This window comes from Labeo rohita, chromosome 10 (assembly GCF_022985175.1).
Source record: "Labeo rohita strain BAU-BD-2019 chromosome 10, IGBB_LRoh.1.0, whole genome shotgun sequence".
In the NCBI taxonomy this organism is placed as follows: Eukaryota; Metazoa; Chordata; class Actinopteri; order Cypriniformes; family Cyprinidae; genus Labeo; species Labeo rohita.
Window position 1 is genome coordinate 27,469,048 of NC_066878.1, and position 12,128 is coordinate 27,481,175.

Genomic DNA, 12,128 nt, shown 5'->3' on the forward strand with positions numbered 1-12,128 from the left:
AGCAATATTACTATTGTAATATTTCATTGAAAAATACAAAAATGCACATTTAAGAAAAAAATATAATAATATGATACATATATAATATAAATATAATAAATTTATTTTACATTACAGCTGTAAATAGTATTTTTATTTATTTATTTTTCCCCTCAGTGTTAAACCATCAAACTTTTATTTTGACGTGATTACAAATTTGGGAAGTTGGTTGGCATCTTGTGTTTTCTAATGCATGTTAAAGCGACTAAGTGACAATGAGCTGCTCAAATGCAGCCTTTGCCATATTGTGATTTTGATTAAATGTGCAACTTTAGGAGAAACACATCCTTCTTAGCTAAAACATGGAAAAACACAATAAAACTCAGTTGTGAATTGTGCGTTTGTTTGTGTAACCAGGGTCAGTTTGGTGTTCAGGAAGAGGATTTACTGAAGAGTCTGACCTGCACCACGTCCATGACGCGAGGAGAGGCCATCCAGAGACTCCACAACCAGCAGCAGGCTGAAGGTATGAGACCGAGTCACTTCCTCGTGCAGTGCGATATCACTAATGCATCTGACACCCTTCATATTGATCACCGTGTTTGAAATTAACATTTCAGACGCCAGAGATTCCATCGCTAAAGTGGCCTACGGTCGTGTGTTCGGATGGATCGTCAGTAAAATCAACGAGCTGCTCGCTCCTAAAGTAGACTGTGACGTGGAGCTCAATGAAATAGGTAAGAAATATACCAGTTTATGCTGTTACTGAGACATTTGTGTACTTCTATTTGAAATAAAGTTCAAATAAAACAAACTTAAAGTTTGAAGTTCTAAAATTACTAAAACTACAATAAATAATTAAATAAAATGAATTATATAAAAAAGCAAAAAGCACTTAAACTGAAATTAAAATGAAAACTGAAAAAATAAAAATAATATTTAAATTATAAAATATTATTAAATATTATAATGGTATATAAATAATACTATAACAACACTGGCTTCAGGAGTGCAGGGTTTTAGTGGCTGACATACTGCAAATTGACAGTGATTTAACACAATATTTTTTCAGATGTTTAAAAAAATTGTTTATGTCCTGATAGGGCTGTTGCATTTAAGATAATCTTATGATGAAATATTTGCAGATTTATCAACCTGTCACTAGTGAATTTTTCCAGTTTTTCAATCTCAGTGCTCCTTTAGCCTTCAAAATGCAAAAATTACACTGTAACCAATGTTATGTGAATGTAACTAGCCTGTATCTGCTCAGCACTTTCTGGCTGGTTGTTAAATGCCATGTTTGTCAGCTTGATCATTGCATTTTTAGTTTTCTATTCATTTTTTATTTTTTATTTTATTTTATTTTATTTTATTTTATTTTAAAAGAAACGTACAAACAAACATAAAAGGTTAAAAATGTGATTAAGGTTAAATTTGCTTGCATGTAGGGCTACACAGTTTAGTTTATTTTGTAGTAATAACGTTGTTGTTTTTGTTGTTGTTGTTGTTGTTGTTGTTGTTGTTGTTGTTGTTGTTGTTGTTATTATTATTATTATTATTATTATTATTATTATTATTAAAAAATAATGAACAAAAACAAATTAAGCAAATATTACTTATTTACTGAAAAAAAAAAAGTATTTAAGAAAAAAATACAATAACATATTGTATTATAAAACACAAAAATACATTTTTATTTTATTTTATTTTAAAACAAAAAAAGATTTAAAATGCGATTATGAAAATCCCAGGTTTTGTTTGCTGCTTTGTGGGGCTACACAATTTTGTGTTTATTTTGTTATAATAACTTGTTGTTGTTGTTGTTGTTTTTGTTGTTGTTTTGTTGTTGTTGTTATTATTATTATTATTATTATTATTAAAAATAATTAACAAAAACAAATTAAGCAAATATTACTCTTATATTTACTTGAAAAAGAGTATTTAAGAAAAAATACAATAATATATTCTTTTATAAAACACAAAAATACATTTTATTTTATTTTATTTTAAAGCAAACAAACAAAAATAGATTTAAAATGCAATTTTGAAAATCCCAGGTTTCGTTTGCTTGTTTCTAGAGCTACACAATTTTGTGTTTGTTTATTTTGTAATAACGGTTACAGTTGTTGTTGTTGTTGTTGTTGTTAATAAATATTAATAATAATAATAATATTATTATTATTATTATTATTATTATTAATAATAATAATAATAATAATAATAATAATAATAAAGCAAAATATATCTAATAAAAACAAAGTAAGCAATATTACTGTTACATTTACTGAAAAAAAAAAAAAGAGTATTTGGTGCAAAACTGTAATATATAGTATTATAAAATACAAAAATAAATTTTATTTTATTTTAGGGCTTTACCATTTTGTTTATTTTGTAATAACAATTATTATTATTATTATTATTATTATTATTATTATTATTAAAAAACAAAAATACTTAGCAAAAACAAACAAAGGAAAATTGCTGTTATATTTACTGAAAAATGAAAAAAGGAGTATTTAAGATAAAATACAATATCTAAAATACAAAAATAAATTTTATTTTTTATTTTATTTTAAAACAAACAACCAAAAAGGTTTAAATGTGATTATGAAAATCCCAGGTTTTCTTTGCTTGTTTGTAGGGCTAATAACTTATATTATTGAACAAAAATACTTAACAAAAACAAAGCAATATAACTGTAATGTTTACTGAAAAATATTTTTAAAAAAGCGTATTTAGAAAAAATACAATAATATTTTGTATTATAAAATAGCAAACTAAATATTTTTATTTAACTTAATTTTATTTAATTTAATTTAATTTTTTTTATTTTAACATGGCAGTAAAATCTCAACTACTTTTTTACCTACCATTATTTTTTTCTGAAATGGTATAGCAAATTCTTCTTATATTGTAAATTTTTTGTTTTTGTAGAAGTCTGTAAGAAATCCAGACCACAATTCCGCACCTAAGATGAGTGACATTTGAGGTTTGCTCTTTTACAGGAATCCTTGATATCTTCGGTTTTGAAAACTTTGCTGTGAACAGATTTGAGCAGCTCTGCATTAATCTGGCAAACGAACAGCTCCAGTTTTTCTTCAACCACGTAAGTCCTTCATAGTGCATATGCGTTTGATATTTGTATAGGAAAACATTTGACTGTCTCTTTTAGTAAAATGTTTAAATGGGCCAAAAAAAAATAAAAGGCATCCATGATAATCCACCAATGACCTCAATTAAAAATACTGGACTTTTTTGTTATATTGGACATACTTATACGCCTAAATCTATACGTATTTCAGCATCTTTAAATTAATAATTAAAAATGCATGTTTTTATTTATAATTTATATTAATATTTTATATAATTGCTTTACCGAAATTAAATCATCCTAAATGTCCTATAAATGCAGTTTTTTTTTTATTTTATTTTATTTATTTTTATTATTTTTTTTACAAACTGTAGGATAAAAATTTATTTCTGTGGAAATCCTTCATTTGGCTACATGAAAAATACTAAGCTTTTTAATTATATTAGACATGCTTATATACTTAAGTGTTTAAATTATTATTATTATTATTATTATTATTATTATTATTATTATTATTTTTTTTTTTTTTTTTGGCAATATCTTTAAAATAATAATTAAAAATACACATTTTTATTTATTATTTCTATTCACTGCTTTATCAAAATTAAGCCTCATTATAAATGCATAATAATACATGTATTTTAAATATTTATTTATTTATTTATTTATTTATAGAATTGATTTAGCAAAATGAAACCACATTTTAATTTCAATTTTAAAATTAATCCGCATTACTGTTTTAAGTATTGCATTCTTTTTAAAATTGTATTTTTAAAATATTACTATTATTATTATTATTATTATTATTATTATTATTATTTCAAAAGTGTAATCATTTAAATCTGTTCAATTATTTAATTATATTTAAAATGCTTATTTTTATTATATATATCTTTTTATTATTTTTATGTATGTCTTGCTTTTTTATTTACGAAAATAATTTTAATATATTGCAATCTTTTTAAAAATTGTTTTTTTCTTTATATTTTATATAATTGCTTTAACAAAGTTCAACAATCTTGACTTGCTATAAATGCATTACTATAAAATGACAGAAAGGCTCAAAAAAAAAAAAAATACAAATAAAAATGGTCATTTAACTTTTATTTCGAAAAGTCTTGAAGAAAAACCAAGACAGCAGATGTTAGGAAACTATTAAATGCCACATTCGATCACGCTCACTGCGTGATCGTTCAACAGGATGTGATTTGCCACATCATGAATGTAATAATCACGTTTTCCATGTCGTTTTCCGTTTTCAGCACATTTTTCTGATGGAACAGAAAGAATATAAAGAGGAAGGCATCACATGGGACACCATAACCTACAAGGACAACAAACCCATACTGGTAAGTCTGTGCTCAAAACCGTTTTTACCCTCCGTGATGATTGTGCACTATTTCCAACTTTTCTTCCCCATTTTCCTTCTCTCTGACTCCAAAAATACAGCCGAGCTCTGCGTTTGGCAGACAGCCGTGTGGTAAATCCCAAACACAGGAAGTGCTGACAAAGCACGACACGTAGCTTTGAGAATCTTTCTCATATTTCTACACGCGTTCTGACCCAAATCCTTCGGCGCGCTGCTGAATGGGCAGCTGAAAGAAACCTGAGGCTTGTTTTCACTCTCATGTGACATTCCTGCTCTGTAAATATGAACTCTGCCCTGTAATTGTGGCTGTTGAGAAGCCGCCTATTTGGAAAGCTACAGATTTAATGTATGTCACGTTCATAGGACATTCAGCTCTAAAACCGCTGCGTATCCTGTAGTGTAACATAAATCTGCATCGCCATCAGCGAGAGAGAGGCCTGTTTAGCTTGTCAGTGTGGAAAACTCATTCACCCATGCCAGGTTTGTTCCTCTGTTTCAGGACCTGTTCCTCACCAAACCTATTGGGATTCTCTCACTGCTGGATGAGCAAAGCGCCTTTCCTCAGGTACGTTAGCTGGCACGTGTTGCTAGACAAACCCTGAGATACAAAAAAATGAAAACAACAACAGAATATAAATGTATATATATATATTTTTTGTCTTATTGCATTTACATTCATGCATTTATCGGATGCTTTAGTGCATGTAACAGATATTTACAGCTAAACATTTAAAAATGTAATCTAGTAATTTTCTTTTTGTTAAAACTCTTTGAAATTAAAAAAACTATATATTTAAAAAAAAAAAAACTTAAAATGTTTCTTCATAGTTTATATTTAAAATTTGTCTCATAAATGCATTACTGTAAATGAAGTTTTTTTTGTTTTTGTTTTTTTTTGTTTGTTTGTTTTTGTTTTTTTTTTTTGCATTTCATTCTGAAGGATGAAAATTAATTAGTACAATAATCTTTCATTGGGCAACATTAAAAATACAATTTTTTTTATGTTGGACATTTGTACACCTCAAACTAATTTAAATCAGTTTTTTTTTTTTTTTATGAAGTATTGCACTCTCTTTCAAACTGTATTTTATATTATTATTATTATTATTATTATTATTATTATTATTATTATTATTATTATTATTATTATTTAATTAATTAATTTATTTATTTATTTAAAAATTTATATAATTGCTACCTACAGCCTACAAGCCTACAGCATGCATTACTGTAAATAATTTTTTTTTTGCAAAGTCAAGGATGAAAAATATTGAAAATATTAGCCTTTTTAGTTATACTGAATATATTTATATGCCAAGTGTAATAATTTATATCTATAAATATATCTATAAGTAATTGCGTTTAATTTTTAAATGTTACTTTAAAATACTTATTTTTATTTAAAATGTGTATTTTATGTTTTAAATATTGGTATATATTTTTTATGTATATATATTTTGAATATATATTTATTAAATAAATTATATAGATATTTAAATTTAAAAATGATAGTCAAAATATTTATTATTATTATTAGTACACTGTAAAAAAAAATTCTGTAAAAAAATGGAAAAAGTACTGGCAGCTCATTACCTGGACTTTGTATATATATATGTATATATGTATATGTATATGTATGTATGTATATATATATATATATATATATATATATATATATATATATATATATATATACATATATATATATATATATATATATATATATATATATATATATATATATATATACATATATATATATATATATATATATATATATATATATATATATATATATATATATATATATATATATATATACATATATATGTGTATATATATATATATATGTGTATATGTAAATAAATCCAGCACAATATACAAATTGAACATGGTTTATTTTTACTTCATGTAAACATTCTTAAAAGTGCATTCAATGGCTTTTGTTTGGCTTAAGTGGGTTAGCACTAAACAATATCAAATACTCAATTCATTTAACAATGTGTATTGTAAAAGACAGTTTAGCTTTAAACAGTAACAGACAGAATAAAAAAAAAACAAAAAACATGAGCATCTGTACAATACAGGTGTTGTACTAAAAAGTGGTCACAAAATTTAAACTTCAAATTGTAAAGCAGTCAAGACTCAAAACTTTTTTTTCTTATAAGAGAAAACAATATTGTTTAGAGGGATAGTTCACTCAAAAATGTTAATTCGGTCAATTACTCAGCCTCATACCATTCCAAACCCATAAGACTTTCATTCATTTTTAGAACAGAAATTACGAGTATTTTTAGTTAAATCTGGGTACATTCTGTCCCTCATTGACTGTCTATGCAACTACCATTTTCAAGGTCCAGAAAAGTATAAAGTAAGTGACTCCAGTGGCTTGACAACAGAATTTTGAAGTTCATTATAACTGAAATATCATTGAAGTGATGCAATTCATTATAGGGGATGTATTATTTCCCATTTAACTGCATGTTTAATGCAAGTGCCATTTCTTTCAATTTAAAAACTCAAATATTACATGGATTTTCAAAATTGTTCATGCAAGAGTTTTGGAGGAATGCATAGCCACTTGGTTGCCTTCATCTCAAACCACGTTCAGGATTTCTTCACAGGAAAATTCTAAAAGAAATGGATATGACAAAAAATGAAATGAATTAAACTGAACTACAGAGTAATATGCAGGTGGAGTGGAAAAGTAGTCATACAGTATTTTAAGTTCATTAAATCAACTGCAATCCATAATACTTTCCAATTGTTTACACATTGCTTAACTTACATTTCCAATAGTGTCCATTTGCATCGGTCATATGAGCTTGTCAAATCAACTATGTCCTAAAATATACTTCATTATTTTCAATTAAATAAACAGATACACATTTCATAACATACGTGTTGCTTACTTCTGTATTAATGTAAGTGCCGCCTCCTCTGGGTATTTGTAGCTCACAACCTCAACAGTGGTCATTAACTTCTTGAAGACAGCAATTTTGAACTGCCCGTCACCTTAAACACAAAAGACATTACAAAATTACCATATACGTAATGACAAGCAGTTTGAACACACCTTATACACACAAGGATGATAACATCAAAGTAATCAATCCAATCATTTTGGTAACGTTAGCACGTTGTCTGTGACGTGGCTTCCGACGCATCAGACAGCAAACAACTTCACATTGTTGTGAAAGTCAACAGAATAAATTACTCAATAACTATTTTCATTCTGATACTTAACACTAATGTTAAATAAAACTTAATAAAACAGAATACAAACCCATGATATGAATGCAGGTGTGCTTGAGATTCGAGATGTGTGTGTAAAACAGACAATAAAAGGTCAAAACTTACCTCATTTGGCAGAAAACTCCACGAGGAAGATGTGTGACGATATGCAGAGAAACGTTGAGTGCGACGGCTCCGACGTTCATTTGCCAAACAAGCCAGACAGCAACTAAGTTAACCTTATGTAAACAATTTATGTGACATTTAACTGGTTTACCACGAAGAGTATATGAAAAACATGTTTCCCAAATTCGAAAGCCGACATTAAAATGAAACTTTGACCGAGAAACTCTCCGCGTCTGATCTTCGCTGTTTTCGCGCCTATGTAAGCCACCTACGTTCTTGTTCCCACAATGCAAAGCGTAATTAAAAAATACGGAAAAACACCTGTAAAAACCAAAAACGGAAAACTTCCTTTAATTATTATATCGTACTGTATTTTTACGGATTTTTTTTTACAGTGTATTATTATTATTATTATTATTATTATTATTATTGTTGTTGTTGTTGTTGTTGTTGTTGTTGTTGTTGTTGTTGTTGTTGTTGTTGTTGTTTATTTATAAAAAAATTATGCAATTGCTTCAGCAAAATTAAACCTTCCACCATACACTACTGTAAATGCATATTTTTTAAATTATTAAAATTATATGCCAAGTGTGATGTGTAATTTATATCTATAAATATATCACTTAATTTTTTTTTAATATTAATATACTTACTTTTATTTAAAAATGTATATTTTACATATTTTAAATATTTATATATTCTATATACATCTCTTTTATTTTTTTTATTTTAAATTCTAATAAATAATAAATTTTCATATTTTTGTTTAGATGCTCAAAGCACAACCAACAAAAAATTCTTGATGTTGTGAGCTATGAATTTTATTTATTTATTTTTCATTTTTAAACATTTTTACTGTTATTTTTTTTCTGTATTTAATATTTATTTTCTTGATTGATTTAATTATTATTTTCATTACTGTTATTGTTATTATATTACATTTAATTATGACAATGTTTATATATTTTATATCTAATTTAAAATATTTTTTTAAATCGTTCAAATTTATTTCTTAGTATTGAGATCTCTTTACAGTTATTTAATTTTTATTTAGAATTTACCTTTTAATCATTTTTATTTTTATTTAGAACTCATTTTAAATGCATTAAATGTTTTTTTTCCTTTTCCTTTTTTTTTTTTTTTTAACTGAAAGATTAAATATATATACTGTGATCAAAAGCTCACATAAAGCTCAACTTGTATTGAACCAGGGACAATAATGTTTAACAGCCACTGAAATAAAAATAAGCAACAAAAAGCCGTCAGAGCCCATAAGTCCTTTTTCATTCTATTAAAATTAATATTTGTAGCAAACAACATGTGATGATGATTTCTTTACCCACAGGCCACTGACCGCGATTTTGTTGACAAGTTAAACAGCAAATTTAAAACCGCTCCCAACTTTGAGGTTGTGCGAAACCACACCCCTCTGTTCACTATTGTGCACTACGCAGGGAAGGTGAGTACAAAACCGCCGTCATTACTGTTCCCTAACAATTCACCTGATCAGTGACATCATTTACATTAACAAAGAATGTAATTGTTGTGCTGGTTAATAATTAAATGATTGTGCATTTTCCCAGAGGGGATGCATTAATAATGTCAGTGATATGTGTGTTGTTCCTGCATAAAGTGTCTTTTTGTGGTCTGTTCAGGTGCAATACAATGCAAGTGGATTTCTTGAGAAAAACAGAGACACGATACCAGCCAACATTCGCGAGCTCTTCATCAACAGCGTCACTCCTCTCCTCAGTGTCCTGTTCGCAGGTGTGATTCACTTCCATATTCACACATCATTAGACATTTCATTCTGAATATATGTGTGTGTGTGTGACTAAAAAAAAAAAAGTAATTGTTGTAAGTTTTGAATACGCACATTTGTTTTTATTTTTATTATTATTATTATTATTATTACTATTTTTATTTTTTCCCATGTGTTGTTTATTTTTATTTAAATATTTATTATTATTATTATTATTATTATTATTATTATTATTATTATTATTATTATTATTATTATTATTACCGTTGTTGTTGTATTATAGTACGTTATATTTCATTTATTAGAATATTTATTCCCTAAATATTTGTTCCTTATTATTATTATTATTATTATTATTATTATTATTATTATTATTATTATTATTATTATTATTATGTATATATTTTTTTTAATGTTCAGGTTTTCAGATTTGTTATAAGTTTTGAATACACACATTGGTTTTATTATTTTATTTATTATTATTATTACATTTTAATTTTTTCCCCATGTTATTTTTATTTAAATATTTTTTATGATTATTTTTACCGTTGTTGTTGTATTATAGTACATTTCATTTATTAATATATGTTTTCCCTAAATGTTTGTTCCTTATTTATTATTATTTATTATTATTATTATTATTATTATTATTATTATTATTATTATTGTTAGAATTTGTTCCTTATTATTATTATTATTATTATTATTGTTTTTTTAATGTCCATATGTTTTTTTATTATTATTATTATTATTATTATTATTATTATTATTATTATTATTATTATTATTATTATTATGACCACTGTTCTTGTATTATTATTACATTTTTATTTTTTTCCCTTGTGTTATTTATTTTTATTTAAATATTTATTATTATTATTATTATTATTATTATTATTATTATTATTACCACTGTAGTTGGTTGTGAGTTTCCCATGATCATTTACTGATTATTATTGTTATATTTTATTTATTTTTTTAATTATTTCATTTTTTTTTTTCCAGCCACAATTTCCAGAACAGGCACACTAATGCCACGGAGAGCCAAGGTATAATTAAGATTTTGATTAATTTTTTGACATACCAGTTTTCTTTAAGTGCCTATTAAAACACATGTTGATATTTCCCAGATACCTTGGTGTTTGAACACATTTATAGCTGTACAAATGAGTAATTAATCTTTCCTGTGTTAATTAACGCAGAGAGCAGGTAGTGTTTCACCAGATGAACTTGTGAATTTTTATTTTAGTTACAAGTTGCAGATGACAACTTTAACTCAACCAGGAAACAGTCTGTTGGTGCACAATTCAAGGTAAGTCTTTGCCTCTAAATAACTGTAGTTGTTTTATGTGCCGGTTTATTTAATGCATCCTATAATCAGATCAAATGCATCTGAATGTGTTTGTGCTTAAATCTGTACATCTTTTCATTTCTATTTTGAGTATATCAGAAATAATATATTGATTAATCTCACAAAAACTGTCAAGAACATGCCCAGGTCGTAGTTCTATAGAAGCTTGCTTACGCCACAGGATTTAAAAAAATAAAAAAAAATAAAAAATAATTATGACTTTTTATCTTAAAATTCTGTTTTTTTTGTTTGTTTTTTTTCCATAAACTCAGAATTCTAAAATAGAAACTCAAAGTTATGTGATATAAACTGAGAATTCCAAGATATAAACTGAGAATTTTAAGAGATAAGTTAGATATTAAAGCAAGATAGAAATTTAGAATTTAAAATTCAGAGAATTCTGAGATATAAACTCTAAGATAGAATTCTGAAATATGAACTCGAAATTTGCAAGATATAAATTTAGATTTTTTTTTTTTTTTAGTTTAGAATTTAAAATTACAAGAAATGTAAACTCAAAATTCCGAGATATAAACTCAAAATTGTGAAATATAAGTTAGATATAAATAAGATATTAATTTAGAATTGTAAGGTATAAATTTAGAATTTTGAGATATAAAGTCAGACTTCTGAGATATAAACTAGATATTAAAAAAAACATTCAGAATTTAGATGGTTTATTTTTATTTTTTTAGTTCAGAATTCAGTTAAGAGATATACACTGAGAATCATGAGATATGAACTCAACATTTCGAGATAGAAACTCTGAATTGCATAAATTCTGAGATTTATGAGATCTAAATTAGATATAAGACAAATTTAGAACTGCAAGATATACATTTAGAATTTTGAGTTATAAACTCTGAGATAGAATTCTGAGATATAAACTGAGAATATGATATAAAAGTTAGATATAAATAAGATATAAATTCAAAATTGCAAGATATAAATTTAGAATTCTGAGATATAAACTCAAAATTCAGAGATAAATATAAATAAGATATAAGATGAGAATTCCAATATGTAAAGTGAGAATTCAAGATATGAACTGAGAATTCTGAGATATACATTAGAGGTTAAAAAAAAATGTAGTATCAGAATTTGAAGGGTTTTTTTGAGTTTAGAACTCAAGACATGAGACAAAAAATGGAAAATTCCAAGGTATGAACTGAGAATTCCAAGATATAAACCAGAATTGTGAGATGTAAATTAGATA

At 25.7% G+C, this 12,128-nt stretch overlaps 1 protein-coding gene across 1 annotated transcript in view; it reads left to right on the forward strand.

The window, feature by feature from the left end:
• LOC127172250 (myosin-IIIb) overlaps positions 1–12,128 on the forward strand; it is a 53,774-nt gene that overhangs the window by 22,399 nt on the left and 19,247 nt on the right. The window contains exons 9-17 of the mRNA XM_051121483.1: positions 397–505; positions 600–716; positions 2,985–3,085; positions 4,333–4,419; positions 4,939–5,004; positions 9,145–9,258; positions 9,455–9,566; positions 10,567–10,610; positions 10,811–10,873. Of these exons, the coding sequence (XP_050977440.1) occupies positions 397–505; positions 600–716; positions 2,985–3,085; positions 4,333–4,419; positions 4,939–5,004; positions 9,145–9,258; positions 9,455–9,566; positions 10,567–10,610; positions 10,811–10,873 (813 nt within the window). The remainder of the gene's footprint in view (positions 1–396; positions 506–599; positions 717–2,984; positions 3,086–4,332; positions 4,420–4,938; positions 5,005–9,144; positions 9,259–9,454; positions 9,567–10,566; positions 10,611–10,810; positions 10,874–12,128) is intronic.